At 38.6% G+C, this 19,383-nt stretch overlaps 1 protein-coding gene across 11 annotated transcripts in view; it reads right to left on the minus strand.

Annotated features, from left to right (window-relative positions):
* NFIB (nuclear factor I B) overlaps positions 1–19,383 on the minus strand; it is a 278,915-nt gene that overhangs the window by 74,740 nt on the left and 184,792 nt on the right. For all 11 annotated transcript variants that reach the window (XM_084834517.1, XM_084834520.1, XM_084834526.1 and 8 more), the window contains 3 exons: positions 9,014–9,082; positions 6,899–7,019; positions 5,728–5,846 (listed from right to left, as the gene is read on the minus strand). In XM_084834517.1, coding sequence (XP_084690643.1) covers positions 5,728–5,846; positions 6,899–7,019; positions 9,014–9,082 — 309 coding nt within the window. The remainder of the gene's footprint in view (positions 1–5,727; positions 5,847–6,898; positions 7,020–9,013; positions 9,083–19,383) is intronic.

Raw genomic sequence — 19,383 nt, forward strand, 5'->3', positions numbered from 1 at the left:
AAAAACATCACACTATTACTTTTTACTCTTGGGCAAATATGTTTTCCCAGTTTAACTCTTATAGCAAGTTTAAACTGTTGAATTGTTCAAGAGAAACCCTGCTGTTTCACAGAAATAAATTAAAGTAGTTTGCTTTTTTTTTTTTTTTAAGGTATGGAGGATTTTTTTTAAAAAACTGTATCAGTTACAAGCCATGTCAGTGTTTTTTAAAGGACCCCTGCACAGCAATGTGTGGATCCTAAATTATTCCCTTTTCCTATCAAGGCAATTGTTATTTTCAAAAAATAATTCAAATCAGTTCCTATAATCATATAAGCAACATCATATATCATTTCATTATTACATGAAGCTGGATAAGAATGGAAAAGAAATGCTACATTGAGGACTAATATTAAGCATGACTGACCATTCTGTTTTATTATCACTTCATAGCTTTGAGTATGGTTATGGAGAAAGACCAGGATCCAAATAACTCCTCAGCTACAAGCAAATATTTTGCATTCATAAGGGCTTCCCCTTTGTTCGCTAGTTGCAGTTCCCCGCTCTGTGTTGATGGCCACCCAAAATGTCTCTGTATTTAAGGGGGTGCTGTGCTATTAGAAGGCAGAGTGTCAAGGCTGGCTGTCAGGAGCAAAGCAAACACTGAAGAAGCAGATATGGATAGTCTGAGAACAGCTTAGTTTTTATTAAAATGACATGTTACTTAGATTCACAAGGCTGGCCAGACCCTGAGGCATGGGAGGTGAACCTCTGACCGACAGGCCTAGTCCACCCTGCAGAGGTTCCCCATCCAGACTGCAGAGCTTTCATAGATTCCTCTAGGGAGCGGGGCTTGAGGCTTTATAGGACCACATGGCATTCTATTGGTCCATTTATGTCAACTGACAACTGCTGAATTCAAAGCTGCAATATCACTTAGTGACGAGTTGCATTGGTGGTCCTTAAGTGGAGCACAAAGCTGGTCTGACATTCCCTTTTTTTCTGGCAAGCTACCATGGTGGTGCAGAGAATAATATGCTTGGGTCTGGATGCCAGAATTCCTAATCTGAAACTCCAGGAACCTTAATATAGGGCTTCAGAAACCTCACTACTCCCCCAAGCAGATTCTGGGATCCTGGCCAAAATGAGTATCATGCTTTGACAGATGGTATTAACTGCACTTTTGTCTCAAAGAGACACAATTGTCTCAAACCCACGAAAGGCAGCTCATGGGCAAAAACAACTCTACTCTCAAGGTTGTCAAGATCAGTGTCTATTACTATGAAATTATTGTGCTTTGGAGTTTAACTTACAAAATCTGAACTCTTTTTTATGGATTTGCACAATCCCTACCTACTAAATAGACTGCAACTACCTACTAAATAAAGAATCCATATACATTGAGCTTCCTCCCAAAATATGATTAAGGCTACAATCGTATGCACACTTTCCTAGCAGTAAGCTCCATTGAACACAGTGGTATTTACTTCTGACTAACATGGACAAGATTGCACTGTAAGTGACTATTATGCCCACACCATATACTTATATACATTATTTCAAATTAGTTTGCAAATTAGCTAAATTAGTAAATAGGGGGTTTACACTAAATGAATTAAAAGAGAAAATGCCATCTGCTTTTTTACACAGGTATGCCTAGAAGAAGTATCATGGCTTTTATTAAACAAGTGGTGGTTGCAACAAAATGTGGCAGTGTGGACTGCTCCTGTTTCCAGGATACATCTCATTCCCTGTCCCATCCTGGGTTTCCTTCCCTGCTCAATCAGCAATCTGTGTCCACTAACCATACTCAATTCTCATTTGGCTCTTTTGCCCCCCCTCCCCCAGGTATGGTTTTTTTTTTTCCTAGTTTTTTGTGTACTTCTGCAAACCTTGGGATTCCCCCAAATCTGCTATTACTTCCTTTTTGTGCATGGATGGTGCTATTTTGGCTATATAAGGACTTGGAAAATTGAGATTACTATTAGTATATATAAGGATAATCTTCTCCTCTACAAAGATGAGACATTTTTTAATCCACGAGATGCCCTCTTTTCTCAAATTGTGATAAAATTGTCATCAATCTTAAAAAGAGAATTACTTACCAATAACTGTGGTTCTGCATATTCATACTTGTGGAGCAAAGATCTCAGGTGCTGCTGAGCTTCAGGAACCTTCTAGAAAAGCTGTGCCTGCCATTACTGCATGACCATATTCTTATGGCACTGGATGATGGGAACTGAGGTTACAAATGACCTCATCTTCTGCCACTAGCCTCAGAATCTTATGAAAGCAGCAATTTGGTCAATAGTGTGTCTTCTTTCTCCTTTGTGATGGTACCAAGTCCTCTCGCATGGAGACCCTTCGCAATCGCAGCTTCTTCCTACCCTTATGTCTGAGATTAGAGGAAAGCAGAACCAAAGCCTCCACAAATTCCAGTAACTCTGAATCTGAGAAGAGCTTGAAAATGAAAGATGCATAGCTCTTAAGAAGATCCCTTGGAGACATGATGATCCCTGGGAACAAATTGTGTCAGGTCCCTTGGTACTTACCAACTCAGAACATCAAAGCCATATTTGTTGGTGCTGAAGTTGCCACTAAATCAGACCTCAAATGTGTCTGATCATGGCAACAAAGATATCTTCCTCTGAACTTCAGGAGACCCAGAAAAGCCTATTCTGATAATACAGCACAATGTTTTCTCTGAAAGATAAATCATGCTGTCTAGCCCCCAATGACCTTTGTTCTAAGAAAGCTGGAGAGACATGTGCTTGGACATTCAGGATACACTAGCCTGGCAGTCTAAATAACAATGTAGGATGTACTCATTGTTGAAGCACATCAACAAAAACCATATGCATTTAGGTCTAAGAAAGACAAAGTAGCATGAGAAAATCACTTAAAACTAAACGAAAGATATAGAAAAGGAATAAATTCAGTAACCATGCACAGTGTATACCAATGCAAAAATAATCAACCTAACACCACCCCAAATTATCTATGCAACAGCACAAACACTTCCATTACTATAAGCTAATACTTATTATATCAGTCAGAAAGGCTACACTTAAAAAAGCAAAATAAAGGAACTAAAATCCTAAACAAAGAAGATGTGTCTATACTTGAAATTGCCTAATTAACAGAGGAAAAAACAGAGAAACTATCTGCCTCTATAACTCCATGTGCCTTAAATGGCCTATTCTACTATGCTCATGAATGCATTCAGACACATTTTTTCTTCTTAACTGAAGGTCACCAAAGCTTAAGCACCACAGAACTCCACAACAAGAACTATGCAGAGACCACCTTGACAAGGAACTTAAGATTGTCCTTCCCTATACATGGATTTAGTTTTAATAATTAAGTCACTTTCATTAAATTGGTAACAAAAAACCTTGACAGCAAAATAGAGGGCTTGTTGAGATGTTACAGCCCCCCCTCCCCCGGGAAAAGACCTTGAGCGTGTGTGTACTTTCTCCCCACTCCCCTCACCACGTGTAGAACTGATTGTACAAACATGAACACAGGACTGCCTCTAACCCCGGGATGGAAAGTACTCTCTCAAACCATTCAATATCTAGGTAAGGAAGACCGCCCTTCAAATAGTTCTGGGGGTTTCTGGTATAGGCAATCACTTCTACACATAGTGGAGGAGGCACAGAAAACTAGTATGTGGGTTAAGGATCACTCTTGATCGTACTCCTTGTAGAGGTGAAAAGGGGGTGTGTGTAAAGAGTATTGTATGTACAGCCCCAAAGAATGTTCATAACAATAAAACCAACCACACATGGATGATCGGGGGTGGGTGGGCAAGCCTAGTATTCTTGTGCTTGCAATTTTTGTAGAAAAAGATGTAACTAAATAAATGTCGCACACTTCATTGTTCAGCACAAAATGAAAAAAAATACATTATACACTGATATTTTGGGGTAAGTGGGATGAATGTGAAAACGGACCCAAATAAAAAGTTGTTCAAACATTCTGTAAGAAGAACATATAGGGAGAGAAAGGGGGACACTAACTATGGTACAAAGGGACTGAGAAATATAGATATCAGGGAAAAACTAAGCATGGACTTCTATAGTTGGCACCACAACTGCTCTGTATAGTTTAAATAATGCTCCATTTAAAGAACTACACAAGCCACAAAAACAATACTCTGAATGTTACATTAGGAGGAAATTAGGCAGAAACTCATGACTAATATAAATGTGAAACAAATGTGATTGCGTCATATGGGTTATTCATGTTGCTGTATAAGCTAGCAATAGTCTTATTAATTACAACTGAGGGACTGGATAACTGATTGTGAGATAAATGTATGAGAGGAAAGGTAAGCAGCTCCTTCTGAGAATGGATAACTCTCTCTAGGTTAAGAAAAAGTGAGATCCTTTTAAAAGAGAAAACACGTTCTAGTAACTGATGAACTTTTCTGTAACACACCAGATCTTTAAACTAGCAAAAAGGCATAAAGTTCCATGGACACTGTGCTAAAACATGATAAATTTAAACTAGAAATAAAATAATGCGTACAATCCAGCCAAAACTAAGAAATTCTAATTTCTATTGATTGTATGTGCTTAATTTGCTTACTGAAATTAATGTTATTTAAAAGTGCTGAGTCATGCCATAGATATCCAACATAATAGAATGACATTTTGACCCTTATTACTATTGTCACTTAGCCGCTATTGATACAAAGGTATGTTCTCAGCTAAATTCCTAGCTATCTTTGTAAAATGGTGAATTGATTTAAAGCACTGATGTATTCAAGTTTTCCATTTATATTTCAGGTATTTCTGAAATAAAAGTGCATATGAACTAGTTGATAGAATGAATAAAACATATTAATTTAAAAGATAAACAGCTTCAATTATATCTGTACACATGCAAGGACATTGAGCAGCAAGATCATTTGCTAAGAATGTCTAAGGAAAGGGTGGCAGTTATTGGACTGACAGAGGGTAAAAGTGCATGTTCATAAATGTACATAATTTGAGAACTAAGCAAACTGCAAAGTTCACAAAGTCCATGGGCATAAAACATGAGTACAAATAATCCAGGTTAAACTTATCACCTTTTTTTTGGACCTGCTTCTGGGTGTTTATTAGCAAGCCAACATGAAAATATAAAGCAGATGACATCATCATTGGATCTCCATGTCATGAAAAAATTTACTGCATTAATGTTTCATGTCAGGCTACAGCTAATAGACAGGAACAAGGCTGGAAAAACGATGGCAAGTTTTTTCACCTTCTTATAAAATATGTGGTGAAAGTCCAATAATGTATTCAATTATTTACTGTTGTTTCTAGATTCTGCCAGCCAGTGAATCAGATAATTAAAGTGATAGCTTTTGTGGCTCTCTAATTGGATGTGTTTAGTTTCAATGATAACCAGTGTTTTGGTAAAGGGCTTGGTATGCATAAACCCAACATCTGGGTATAAAAACTATGGTAATAGGGATGAGATTAATGACTAATTTGGAATGTTACTTTGCAAGGTTTGAAAACTCCAGGAAAATATTTTAACCTCGTAGTATATTTTGTTTTTACTTCTCTATTTCAAACTGCATCAACGTATTCATAATTTTAAAGCAAGTTACAGAAATAGTAACAAGTCTAAGGCTGCAATCATATATACACTTACCTTGGAGTAAACCCCACTGAACTCAAAGGAGCTTATTTATGAGTAGACACAGATAGGAATGCACTGTGAACCCCTCTTAAATAATATGGATTTACTCACCTTGATCTCTTTCATGCCATGTCCTACTTCCAGCAGCTGGTGAATTTGGGGATGGATAAAAGTCCCCTGTTGGGCTTGGTTCCATATTCTCATCTATGGATATCGTTTTGGGTCTCTTACTGTGAATATACAAAAAGCAGTATTTATTTTAACAGTGTTTATGTGCATTTTTAAAAGAACACACAACTGCTTTAATCCAGAGATACATATACCAAACCCAAGCTAAACCAGAATCATGTCCAAAAACCTATTGTTCACATGCTACATTGAGGTTGAGGATATAAATTGTGTGTGTGAATTATATGAATGGTGTGCATGTGTGTGTATGAATTCTGTGTGTGAGTGAGAGCGGGGTGGACTTGCCCACTTTGGGCTCTGGCCATGTGCACTGCTGGCATGTGGCCCTGGAAGGTTTTCAAGGTGGCAATTTGGTTCTCGGGCCCCACCTTTGTCTAAGTCAGTGTAGTGTAGTGGTGCAAGCATCAGATTACGGTTGGAGAGACACAATGTAAATCCCCACTTAGCCATGAAGCTCACTGGGTGACCTTGGGCCAGTCACTACCTCTCACCCTAACATACCTCACAGAGTTATTGTGAGGATAAAAATGGGGAGGAACAGTACATATTGTCTTTGCTCCTTGGAGGAAAGGTGGTACATAAATGTGATGAATAAAATAAATTAGCACCAACATATATAGATTCTCAGAAGAACCAGGATCTTCCATTTCTTGCATTACCAGATTCCTGGTTGCCATTTTGCCAATTATGTGGATATGTTGATTATTTTGATTACACGGCTTGACACTTGAAAACTTCTATTCTATTTCAGTGAAAGATGTTGATCTCATAAAAGATATCACCATATCTACTCAATTTTCTCTTTTTATCATCAACACTAACAAATATTTATAACAACTTTAATCATAAGACATACAGCCGTTACACTGCATATACAGTAACAACGCAATCCTATACATGTCTACTCAGAAGTAAGCCCCATTGAGTTCAGTGGAGCTTACTCTCAGGTAAGTGGGCATAGGATTGCAGCCTAAGAGTTGCACAGAAAATTCATACCATTTACATTATTGCTGAGCTACATAATCACCAGATACTTTATGTAACAAGTGTTTTATTCAAATATAAATCCCTAGATTTTGTATAATAAATTCACCTGGTTGGTGGGGAAGATAGTGATCTCTGTAAGTTTACACCGGAGTTCATGTCATGATAGTAGGGTTGACTTGGAAGTTCTCCAATGGGGAAGTTTACACCAGCTCCCTGTGTTATAGGCGCTAAAGAACACAGCATAAACATAGTCAAACCCACCCTTTAAATAGCCTTTTTAATGCTAAAATAGGCACAACATTAAATAAAGTTCGCTAAATGTTTTTGTCTAATGAAAAGCAAGAATAAATTAGTTCTCTTTATTGCATAACTTCAAAGACAAATTAGGTACTACCTAGAAGCACTAGACAGTTACACTATTAACTAGTTCCATGCCCAGTTTTGTCACATATTTTACAGAAGCTATCTAACAGATAATTACTGTCATAAGTACAATACGTATCTTGTAAATTACTATTTATAATAAAGTTCTATATTCACCTATTTATTCTGTAGGCAACAATAAAATAATGGGTTGATATATAAATACAACATAACTATATGCTTGTTATTTACTTGCTATTTCGAAAGGGGAAAATGTTTACATCTTAATTGTTTCACATCAAACTGTAATGCCATATACATTACTAATTTTGCTCATATGTTTAAAAATACTCCTTGGAACGAGACTAAAGGTGAGTTTGCACAGTTTGCTATTCAAGCAATAACTACACATATCACCCAATAAAACAAGTATATGCAATAGTCTTTTATAATACGGTGAATCATCCTAGTTCAGGGAATTACCCAAATATGGGAAGCTACGCTGGTGGGTAAAAAAGTTGTAATTGGTTGGCTATTGTCTATTATACAACCAAGTATGCTTGACTAACAACTTTCACACAAAGAATCATGGTTGCAAAGAACATTATGGGCATCAAGATCTTGTCCCAAAGCAGAACCACTTATCTAGTACATATGGAGATTTCATTTAAGGGTGCAGTCCTATGCATATTTAGACAGAAGAGAGTCTCACAACTCCCAGCATGCCCCAGCCAGCCATGCTGGGAGCTGTAGGACATTTTTCTGTCTAAACATGCATAGGATTGTGCCCTCAGGATACAATATTGGTAAGGCTGCCCAATAGAAGCCATCCATTTCAGCTGTAGAAACAGTATGTAACCCAACAAGTTGCACAGCACAGCACAGCACAGCACAGCACAGCAACATCAAAACATCAACATCAGCACTGAATAATATTAACTGTAGATACTAATCTGGTGGCAGACTAAGAAATACTTCTAATGTATTTGTTAACTATTCTGTTTAAATTAAATATCCTATTTCTCACATTAATTTCTTGCTACCATAAAGCAACTTATTCCTTGGGTTAACTAATTCCTATACATTATTAAAAAGTTCTTGATATCTCAAATATATCAATGGAGTTTGGTATGTAAATCTTTGAAGGGAATGAAATTGTATAAATAGCTCTACCTGATACTTATTAATCATAGCCGATAGTTTCGGTTGTAGGCCTGCAATATTAGTACTTAAACTACAAACTTACAATGCCCTTTCACTAAATTCGGTGGTACTTACTCTCAACTAAGTGTGCATACAATGACAGCTATAACTGTAACATATTTTGTGGACATTATTTTATGGGATCCTAGGATAACCTAACTTTATTCAATATAGATGATGCACATATAACAAGTCTAGAAAATGAATAATGAAGTTAGAACTCTGCTCAAAGCCATTCTGGGCACGATCCTATGCATGTTTAGACAGAAATAAGTCCAACTCCCAGACTCCCTCTTGTCAGCTAGGGAGGCTGGGAGTTATACGATTTGTTATTTCTGCCTGAACATGCATAGGATTGCACCCTCAGTGAACTTTCTTGATTTCAGTTTTAGGGTTTTCCCCAGCCAAATCCAACTGCACATATACTGAACTATGTTGGCCCACAACCACAGTTTTGTACAAAACCATGTCCCTCATAAAGGAGTAGATAACTTTTTGTTAATATATCCTATTTAAGCAACCAGACTGGGGGGGGGGGTCATGAATATATGTCCAGAGTTGGGTTGACTTCACATTTTAATATTTGTCTTTGCTTGGTTAACACTTTTTAGATTTCTAGATATATGTGATACTTTTTGAATAAGAAAAATCTTACTTCTGGACACCCGCACCAGTTCTGATACATTGAAGACTCCGGATTTTACAAAACTATCCTCAAGATACACTAGAATAAAAAGCAATGAAAATGCAATTAGTATATTTGGAAACACATTCATTCATACATTAAATTAAAAATATTAAACAAGAGTTTAAACTAGAATAACACAGTATGAAATAGTTGGTATAGCTGGTAGTGTGCTACATTATACATCATCCCAAGTACTTTGTTCTACAACACAAGTTTGATTCCAAAGGTGCCTTTGAGTACAGGAAAGTAAACACAATATGATCTAGCACCAAGAGAATTTGGTGATGATATCTAGTCAGTAAATCCACCATGACTGTGTACTTGACTTCCAACTGTGTGGTAGGAAAACATTTTATATTTGTAATCTGCTGTAATTTAGTGTAAGGCAATAAAAGATAAGCAGTCAAATGCTCTTGCTTAAATTCTGAAAATGAAAAGCAGTTGTTAAGTATGTATGTGTTATGGCATGGTTCGCCTTTGGGTGCTGACCTCTTTTGAGACCAGCATTTCATTTTTATCTCAGATTACACTGCGTACAAGGGAAAAGAAATACATTTTGCCGTACCGCATGGTGGTTTTAAGTTAAGTCATCTCTACATTAACTTATAAGACATTTAAATAAAACCGCTTGGTATTTATTTCTAAATTGCTCCAGTCTGATGGTCAGATTCTTTGGTATTTAAACCTAATATGCAGTGTCATTGACTAAAGCCTCATTTTGCTCAATAGATAATGTCATGTGGAATAGTATAATTCACTAATTATTATCACTGCTAACTTTAAAATCTGGTGGAGGAAAAGAATCTGCCTGCAAAAATCTGAACAATGCAATTTGTTATAATGAGAGGGTCAATCAAATGAGATGCTTCTATATCTATAGAGCAAAGAGCCGAGAGAGGTTAATTGCATTCTTTTTTAAGGAGGTGTGAAAACCCCTATTTTAATACTACAATTATGAGACTAGTGTCATTGTGAATACTGGGCAAAGACCCAAGTCCTGTGTGCACCCGTCTCTAAGAGACAGGTTTGGAGCAAGTTGTCATAACACAGCTTGTGAAAAGAAGTACCTGAAGGCTATATTGACTTTCAAACAGGAATGCTAGTGGTTAAGAAATAATTTTCTTCTATTCAAACATGTACCAAATAACTAACTGCAAGTCTTGAAAGTTTATGATATAAAATATTTCACGTTTCCAAGGCCCAGTTCTTCAGAATACTTAATCACTGCAATTACTTGTGTTAAAAGATTTGGTTTTCCAGTTAAATACGTAATACTCCATGCTCTAGTAGTTACAAATATTTAGTAAGCATATTTCAATTTAATTATACTTTTATGTAAATAATTATGTACATGTATATTGTTTATTCTCTCATTCCAATATCTGAAATTGCCTTCTAATATCATGGAACACCATCTTTAGGTATGTAGACTAGCTCTCAACACTACACAAATCTTATGGAACTGATAAGGAGCTAATCAAAGAAAGAAGTAATCAAACTATGCTTAGATTCTACTAGAGGTGTGAAGGCTTGGAAGAAAACCGGAAAAAATCAGAAAAAATATTCCCATTTTTTCAGAGGGCTGTTTTTGTTTTTTTCTGAAAAATTGGAAAAAAATGAACAGCTTTGGATTATGAAATATTTTCTTTTAGAATTTAAGAAAAGGTGTGTATATATTGTTATCAAGCCTTTTACTCCCATCCAAACTATGTCTAAAAACTATGTAATAAGAAGACTTTTATAGAAAGACTAGCGATGTAAAATGTCTGGAAATAATGAAGCCATGGGGGAAAATGTTTTTTAATCTTCTCTGTAAGATTCTCAGCATAGTTATATATTCCACTTCTTATTAAATTATTGATTCCATGTATCTTTTACTGATAGACATTTAGGGATGCTCCAAGTCATGCTCAGTTTACCAACATGTGAATAGAGTCGCCATATCATAATATGAAAGAAAGTGTACATTTTTAACAGTTTGGGTTTTGTTCTACACAGTCCTGTGTTTCTGGACTTGTCTTGCTCTGCCTCCAGTTCTTCCTGGTTCTTCTGGTTTCTAGGATAATTCAGATGTTTCAGGGACTACTTGTGAAGTTCCCTCTGGTCAGAAATAAACTAGGAATCTAAAATATGTTATGTATAACTATGTTTACTCATAACATTAATCGTGTTTGGAATATTAAATTCTAAAAGTATTGTTTATTCAGACAATAAGCTCAAATTTACTGAGTTCACTTTTTAACGTTTTCAAATATAATGATAATTTTATGAGCAAAACTATATTTTGCTCCTATATAACTTCAGGAACATAAAGGCTGTTTTACATTCCTAAAGCAGTCTTCCTCAACCTGGTGCTCTACAGATGTTTTGGACTACAATGGCCAGCATTCCAGATTATTGGCCATCCTGCCTGAGGCGGGAGCTGAAGTCCAAAATATCTGAAGGGCACGAGGTTGGGGAAGGCTGTCCTAAAGCAACAAAGTGACTTTAGATCTGTAAAGAGTGCTTAAAAAATAAGTATTGCTTCTTTTTCAATTCTTCCCAAAATTTCTATTTTTTTTCCAGAACACCTCTCCCCCCCCCCGAAAACCATGGTTTTTTCCATGACTTCAAAATTTCTGGAAATTTTACATCTCTAGATTCTACCTTATATAATTTCTAGAATTGGGCATCTGACTGGTCAAAAAGGATTGGTCAATCATCAGCTCTGCACCTCAAAGGGAGAAAAAGTGAAACCTTTCCCATTAGCCTGCTGATCTATATTACTTTAGTTTTAGTAACTTCGTACACATCCCAAGGCTCCCGCACAGGGCAGACCACAAATTCAAACAGATAAATGAATACATTAGCGTGAGAATGATGGCACTCAGACCTCTGTCATTTGCTAGAGGAACAAGTGGGAGGTTGTACCCCCTCCTTTCCAGGAAGAACGCCATAGTAAGGAGAAGACAAATCTGGCCCCAGTCACTGGCTAGAGTAAAAGCTGATGCAGGAAATTTGCTTTCCCTATCCCTGCCAGAAAGAATTCTGTGTCAACTGCCCTGGGTCAGAAGAAGTGAGAGGAAGGACACTCTGGTTTTTAACATCAGGTAGGTGCACCACGCCTATTTAAGCAAGACCACCACCAAGGGAAGATCAGCCTGGCCCACAATTAGAATTAGATACAACATACTTCACCAATGACTAGATTTTCAGATAGTTAACCTTACCTTATTATATGGCTCATAGCCTGACCCTACAGATTCTCACAGAGGGCTGCTGCTGCACCAGCACATGCATGAAGTCAAGATTCTATTCTTAAGCTGTCTGAAGCTTTCCTTTCCTTCCTGAGTCTAACAGAACTCCATTCCACTAACATCTGGTTTGTGTAAGGCTTTGCTGTGACTAATGCAATCCACATTAGCCTGATTCTGAGGTGTTGGTTAAACTTAATTTTACCAGATTCCATTTTTCCTAAGCTCCATACCCAATTTTAGACAGCCTGTCTGCAAGTATGTGTGTATGTTTAATTTCCTTTGGTGTTCCTGACTGCCACAAACAGCAGGGAGGCTGTTCACACCTTTTTCCTGATCAGCCCTTGTCAATAAGTGTTACATGGATTCTCCAGTCTGCTGCTAAGGAGACATTTCCCCAAACTCTAGTGTGTGTGTATGCTGTCATTTATGCTTTTTTCAAGTACCCCCTTTTACAACCTCTCCAAGAACATGTCAGCTGTCCACTGATACATATCCTAGGGGTAGATGGCCTAACTGTCCACTAATAAAGCTTTTCTGATTTCACTGATTTAAGGGGTTGGACCTGGGAAATTCAAGGAAGATTTCCAGTTTTGGTTAGGGTTTCAGTTCCAGCTAGAGGAAGACTGAATTTTCTCCTCTGTGCTCTTGATTTTCTCTGACAGAACTTGTGTTGGGCCATAATGAAGGTTGGTAGCCAATGTTCTATGTCCTTGAAAAACTGGCTTTTAACTTCTAGAATGCATGTAAAGTATTTTGCCTTTTTCCATCCTAGGAATAGGAAGTCTGATTTTCAGTTACATTTTGAAATGTATCTATTCCTTTATGTTGTGAAATGCTATATGATCCTGAGCTCCTTAAAAATAAATGATTTCCTCTTTATCTGTAATGTTACGCCTAGCTATATTAACCATTTTGCTATACATACATTACTGATAAATATGGGGGGGGCAGGGTTAGTAAGAGAATCTGAGGCATCTTCAATGGCTTGAACAGTAGACATGGTGCCAGTAGTAACTATCAAGGGTTTTAATTTTTGTGTTTCAGACTCAGTAGGAAACTGCTGAGGGCACAAGGCAAGGAGGGTGGTAAAAAATAACTCTGCTTGGTGTTAGGACAGGATAGTGGCACAATCCTGGGTGTATTGTTGCATCACTTATAATGGTGCTCTAGTACTTACAATCTACTTGCAACAGACAATAAAATCAAGTCATACAGCTGCATTATGAAACTGGGTTCCCTAATGTGACCATATTTTATTGTTTATAATAAATTCTCATGAAGGGTCTAGTAAAGTGTAGTATCTGCCCATCAATTCTAATTGAAGAACAACAAATTCCAAATATGCTGCAATAATTCCAGGAAAAAGCTCAGTCTATAATTGAATATGGAGCATTGCCATCAGTTATTACCCTGCAGCAATATGAGGTAATGAACAAAAAAGAATGGGGAACATACATATTTAACACCTTTTCACCAAGGTTTTTAAAAATAGGTCCAGAGAACCTGGATGCTTCCCTTTCTGAAAGTCATACTAAAGGTTTGCAGTTCCCCTAAAAGAGGTTTCTCTTTCTTACTGCTTCAGAAAGTGTTGATCCATATATTAATCAGATGGCCCGGGCAGTATGTTTTAGCACCAAAATCTGTCTTACAAATTTATCATGGCTTGAGGGATGCAATGGTTTGTGAAGCAACCATGACTAGTGTGGCTGTGGTCGTGAAATCACTGCTTACTGTGACATTTTGCTTTCAGGAAACAATCCTTGGGAAACATGGATTGTTCTTATCGCTGGCTGAGTCACAGACAGCTAAGTATGCCATTCAAAATTATTAGACTTCTGGTTTAAGTTTTCAAGCTATTCTCTTCAACAGTGAGAGCCAGAGAACTGCTTTTAAACATAAATACTGGCACAAAACCAAACAAAAACCACAGAGGCTGGTATTCTCAAGGCTGTGTAAAAGAATCTCTAGGGGGGAACGCTTTTTGCATTAATCTTGCATGATAGCAATATACTGATAGACAGGAGTTGGTTTATGGAACGTATGGGGAATCTCCAGCCCATGGGGCCTCAGGTAAGACCCCTCCCCAAAGCCCCAACCTACTCAGAAGGGAGAGGGGGCGAGAGAGTGACTGAGCCCTGGTTCCTTCAGCTGGCATCTTGGACTGGGAGCTAGCTTTCTCCTCCTGGGCTTTCCCCAGATAGGAAAAGCCCATGTGGAGCAAAGCAGGCTCTCCAACCAGGGACCAGACATAGAAGTTCCAGCCAGTGCTTCAGCCAGGGTCCTGACAACATCAGGAAGTGGGTGCCCACCCTGATGTCACGGATGGGGCCCTACCCCCTGACATCATCCAGCCCAGGAGAGCTATCCAACCCCCAAAAGGTTCCCCACCTAGTTTATGGGCCACGGACACTAGTAAACTTTAGAAGTACATTAACAAGCTAAACAGTTTCAGGCAGGAGGGATGACAAAGTTTGAGTGGCCTTGGTGTCAGTCCAAAAATGTGTTGTGGCTAGGACATCCCCCTGCCACAAGGGGCATCTTTAAAATGTTGCATGGGATCAGGGAAAAACAGAAGCTCCTCACCAAATCAGAGCCAGCAGAGTCATGCAGATACTTTCTGCCCCTGCCAGGCAGTTGGAGCTCCAAGGATCCTGCAGGTGCGGAGACTACACACCTCTACCGTCCTCTCCTGCTCAGAGCAATTGAGGAGTGATGAGGCAAGCTGGCTTTCACTGTTCCAGCTGGGTGGTTGGCGCTCCAACCCCTTATTAGGTGAAGAGACAGTCCTCTGTACCTCCACCATCTTTTTCCTGCTCAGGGCCAGTGATAGGTAGTGGGGTTGCGTGGGCTTTCACTACCTCTGCACCTGTTGGGTGGCTGGAGCTCCAACCTCTGGCGGGCAAAGACAAGCCTCCACCATCTCTCTCCTGCTCAGAGCTGGTGAGGGGCATTGGAGGTATATGGACATTCTCTGCTTCTGCCAGGTTGTTGGAGCTCCAACTCCCGACCCCGACCCCCCAGAAGGTGCAGAGACAAATCTACACTACTCCGCTCAGGTTCAAAGCAAGAGAAGAGAGGCAGAAGCTTTTGTGGCTCTCTACTTGCACCCAGAAAGCTCAAAGCTAAAACAAATAGGCTTCTGCCAATGGTAGAGACTGCAGAAAAGGTGGGAATCATCTCTCCCCAGCTTTAGCTCTATGAAGCCACAGGCTGGTCTTGCTCACCAGAGCCTGGCTGACCTCTTGCCACAGCAAGATGGGTGAACAAGATTGTCGAACCCTGATTACAGGAAATGATGGAACCTTGCATGCAATTACGCATGTAAGAGTGATTCTGTTTTAAGACTCAGTATGTACAGCGGAGAGTTTGGTTACATCTGATTGAAAAGTTGTAATATTTCTATATACACATTGATAATATTATAAACATATAATTTAAATATTATAAACATGTAATTTAATAAAATAATATTAAAGAAACAAAAAAATCCATATAGAATAGCCAGAGTAACTGAAACTCCAAATATCATAAAAGGAATCCAAAGTGTTGAAAGGTACTTAAAAAAAAAATAACAAAATGCTTTAACTGACACCATATTCAACTAAATATGACTAAGAAACTTCTGGGATATTCTTTCAATACTGACAGACTTGGAGGGAGAACCATCACTTTCAGAATCCATCACAGCTTACTTTTTTATAGCCGGACATAGAGTATGTATATGGCTAAATCTATTTGGGCTTATCTCAAAATGGATCAAGATAGCACTCAAATGACAAAACTGCAGGCAAACAGGTTGTGATCCATTTGTTCCATGGGTTCATTACCATAGCCATTTCCCATTTCCAGGATTATATTCATCACTTCATGTTTAAGCAGGAATCAAAAGAGCTAGTTTTAGTCTGAATCTTTTCTTCCATTCCTATTATGCGGGTTACCCATATGACTGCAAGCTACAGTGCAATAAAATAATGTATCCATATGTACCAATGGTAGTCCTACCTAGACTAGGCCCTATGGGTCTACTCTGTGTAGGAGTACCATTGGATACTGCTCAGAATCACAGGCAACTCAAGGAAAACTACTGATTATATTCTCAGGAGAGATGTAAAAACAAAGTCTACCTGCTACTATATACAGATTAACTCTGGAGCTGTATATTACAGATTAAATTTTAAAATTCTTCACCAACCCTTTTAAATAGCTAACAGGAAATTATTACATAACATGCATGTAATAGCCCAAGGAATGTAGCTCTTCCAGTGTTGCTGTCCACAGAAGTATTATGATAGATTCTTGGGATCCACAGTCAGGGGAGATATTCTCATTCATAAACTGTTTTGAGGGAGTGAGTGTTATTTTATTCTCTCTTCTGCTGTCAGATGAGGGAGACACCACTGGGTGGTTTTCTTGGAGTCAATCTTGTAACCAAAATTAAAAGACAGGGAGTCCTTTAAGGCCACAGGATTATGCTGCTCCTCTCATATCTCCTTCTTAACCTCAGTCAAGCAATAATACAAGATATTATCTAGTAGCCAAGATATTATCTAAGGCAGCCTTCCCCAACCTGGTATCTTCCAGATTTGTTTGGCTGGCCTGGCTGGGGATGATAGGAGTTAGTTTTATACAGTCTTTTGTTACATTTTATGGTTTTAACTATTGTGAACCATCCAGATATTGGGCAGTATAGAAATGTAATAATAAATAAATACATCCATAATAGTCCAACACATCTTGGAGGATACCAGGGGAGATCTCCATGACAATGGAGGGAAAAGGATTGGAGGATTACCCAGATATTTCAAGGAATCCGGGTAATCCTTTGGTACAGCAGGGACCCGTGAACGAGTGCACTGCACCTTTATAATCCACTTGACAGGAACATTCTTCCAGGTGGGGTGGGGGCACTGGAACTGAACATCATCAGACTGGCAAGGGTTGCTCAACTAATGAGAGAGGCTCCCCCCCCCCCCGGTCCAGGCTCCCCTCTGCTACTACTACATTATTGCTTCTAACCAGCCTTCTCTACCCTTTTCTCCTTCCCCCTGAACTTCCATGTTGCAAAGCTAAGGATCAAAGCTGTGTATTAACAACTTCCTAATAACAATAAACAAAACATCAAAGAAATGCAGCATTGACATGGGGCTTTACTGAGAAGCAAGATAGCAAGATAGGGAGTTACTGCAGTCAGCCTTTAACCCTTTAAATGCTTGAACGATTTACCGTGGGTCTAGTTAGTGCTTTAAGCCTCCTAAATGCACTATTTCGATTGATGGAAATCCCACATAACTTTGGGAATGCGCATTTAGGGAATAAGCCTCATTGACCACAATGGGATTTACTTTTGAGTAGACACACATAGGTTTGTGCTGGGAAACACAGGGCTGGGAAACACCCCTTGACCAGGGTCACGGTGAAAGGCACACCCCTGGGCAGGGCTAGCAGACCCAAAGTAAATGCAGGGGTTGGGGCACACAACAACAAAAGTGCGGAGAACCCGACTTAAGGAAAACAATCGGACTAAAAGTAGTTTGGAAAAAACTGGTTTTACAACCATCAAATGTAGCCAACCCGCAGGAAATCGCTCGTGGATCACCCCCCAGGTTTGGGAAGGCTAATCTAAGGCTAAGGATTGCCAGTTCGTTTGTTTTGTTTAACCAGAATTCTTAATTAGGAGATGAAACTGGATAGAAAACTCTCCTGGAACCTTTTGATATGCTTAAAATTTAATTCCGCTACTCTCTCCTTTTGGATGCTTTGAAAGGAAAGCAAGGGAATAGCAAGCTATTCCTACATTTCCAGAAACTATTATGTTCTCTCTATATATTTTATATTACAGGAAGCCACACAGTCTCTCTGCCACACTAATATTAACTAATACGTAATCCAGAACAGGGTTAAATTAAATACAATGATCTTTCTCAGCCTGTAGTTGATAAAACCAAAGTAGTACTTTAAGGAACCCACTACTCTTAAGAAAAAAAATAGTTAAAATACCAGGTTTTCTTTTATTGCTCATGCTTTCAGTTTTACTAACAGTGCTGGCCACTTCTTTTTCCTTCGCCTGGCAATTTTTATTGTCCTCAGACTGATCTGAAAGGACAATTAGAATCCCGTTTCCCAGAGCACTAGTAGCATCAAATAAGAGGGAGAAAGGAACCTCTCTAGTAAGAGCTACCATCTAACATGGGGTTTAGGAACAGAACTTGCTGTGCCAGCCACACCAATCAGTTTGGGCTAATAGGGCCAATGTCAATCTGTGTCAGATGTGCTGATTCAGCATACCTGATACTTGTAAATCTTTCTGTTTAGAAGCACACCTAGTTTCTCTCTCTCTCTCTCTGTCCCCCCCCCCCCCCGCCGCAACCTCATTTTCTTTTCTTGGTAACTGCAAGGTCCTGAGCACTCATATCATTTCCCTCCCATTGGCAGAAATCTATGCCTTTTACAGTAGCATAACACTGTAGCCCTTACCTTCACTGCATGTCCAAGCTGGGGAAAAATTGCTTCTCATGTGGCTGTTAAAGTCAGTGTTTCAGTATTATATATTAAAAAGAAGAAGATGGCAACCTGATATGCAGCATTCCATAGCATCTCAAGTCTAAAGTTTTCAGGATGAAATGCAGTGGAAAAAAATTCTGCCAGTACTCGTCAAGAAACATTTTATGCTTATACCCACTGTGCACTACTACTACTAAGTAAGAGCTGTACTCATATAATCAATACACTCAGTGTGTTTTTAGGAATAAATTATAAAAAAAAACCTAGCAACTTTAGTTAATGTTCCTGTTTGGCACAGAGTATTGCTTTTCTCCTAAGTTAAGAAGGCAAATTACCAGACACCCTAAAGAATGCAATAGTCTGGCCAAACATAGAGAAACCAACTTTCAATGCCAACAGCCTCACCAACTACTAGTACACAGTTTCCAGGCTTTTTTTCTTGGCAAAGCTCTTGAGAAGGTGATGGCATTCCAAAACTATAGCAATATTACTCTTCCAACATGCTGGCTTCATAATTAAGATGCAGATCAAAGCTAGAAATAAGAATGGCTATGCTGGCATGGGAAATTGCCTGTCTACAAGTATTGGAGGGGGAGGGGA

The sequence above is a fragment of the Heloderma suspectum genome, chromosome 2, assembly GCF_057233095.1.
Source record: "Heloderma suspectum isolate Gila_16-S chromosome 2, 16-S_ref, whole genome shotgun sequence".
NCBI classification, from domain to species: Eukaryota; Metazoa; Chordata; class Lepidosauria; order Squamata; family Helodermatidae; genus Heloderma; species Heloderma suspectum.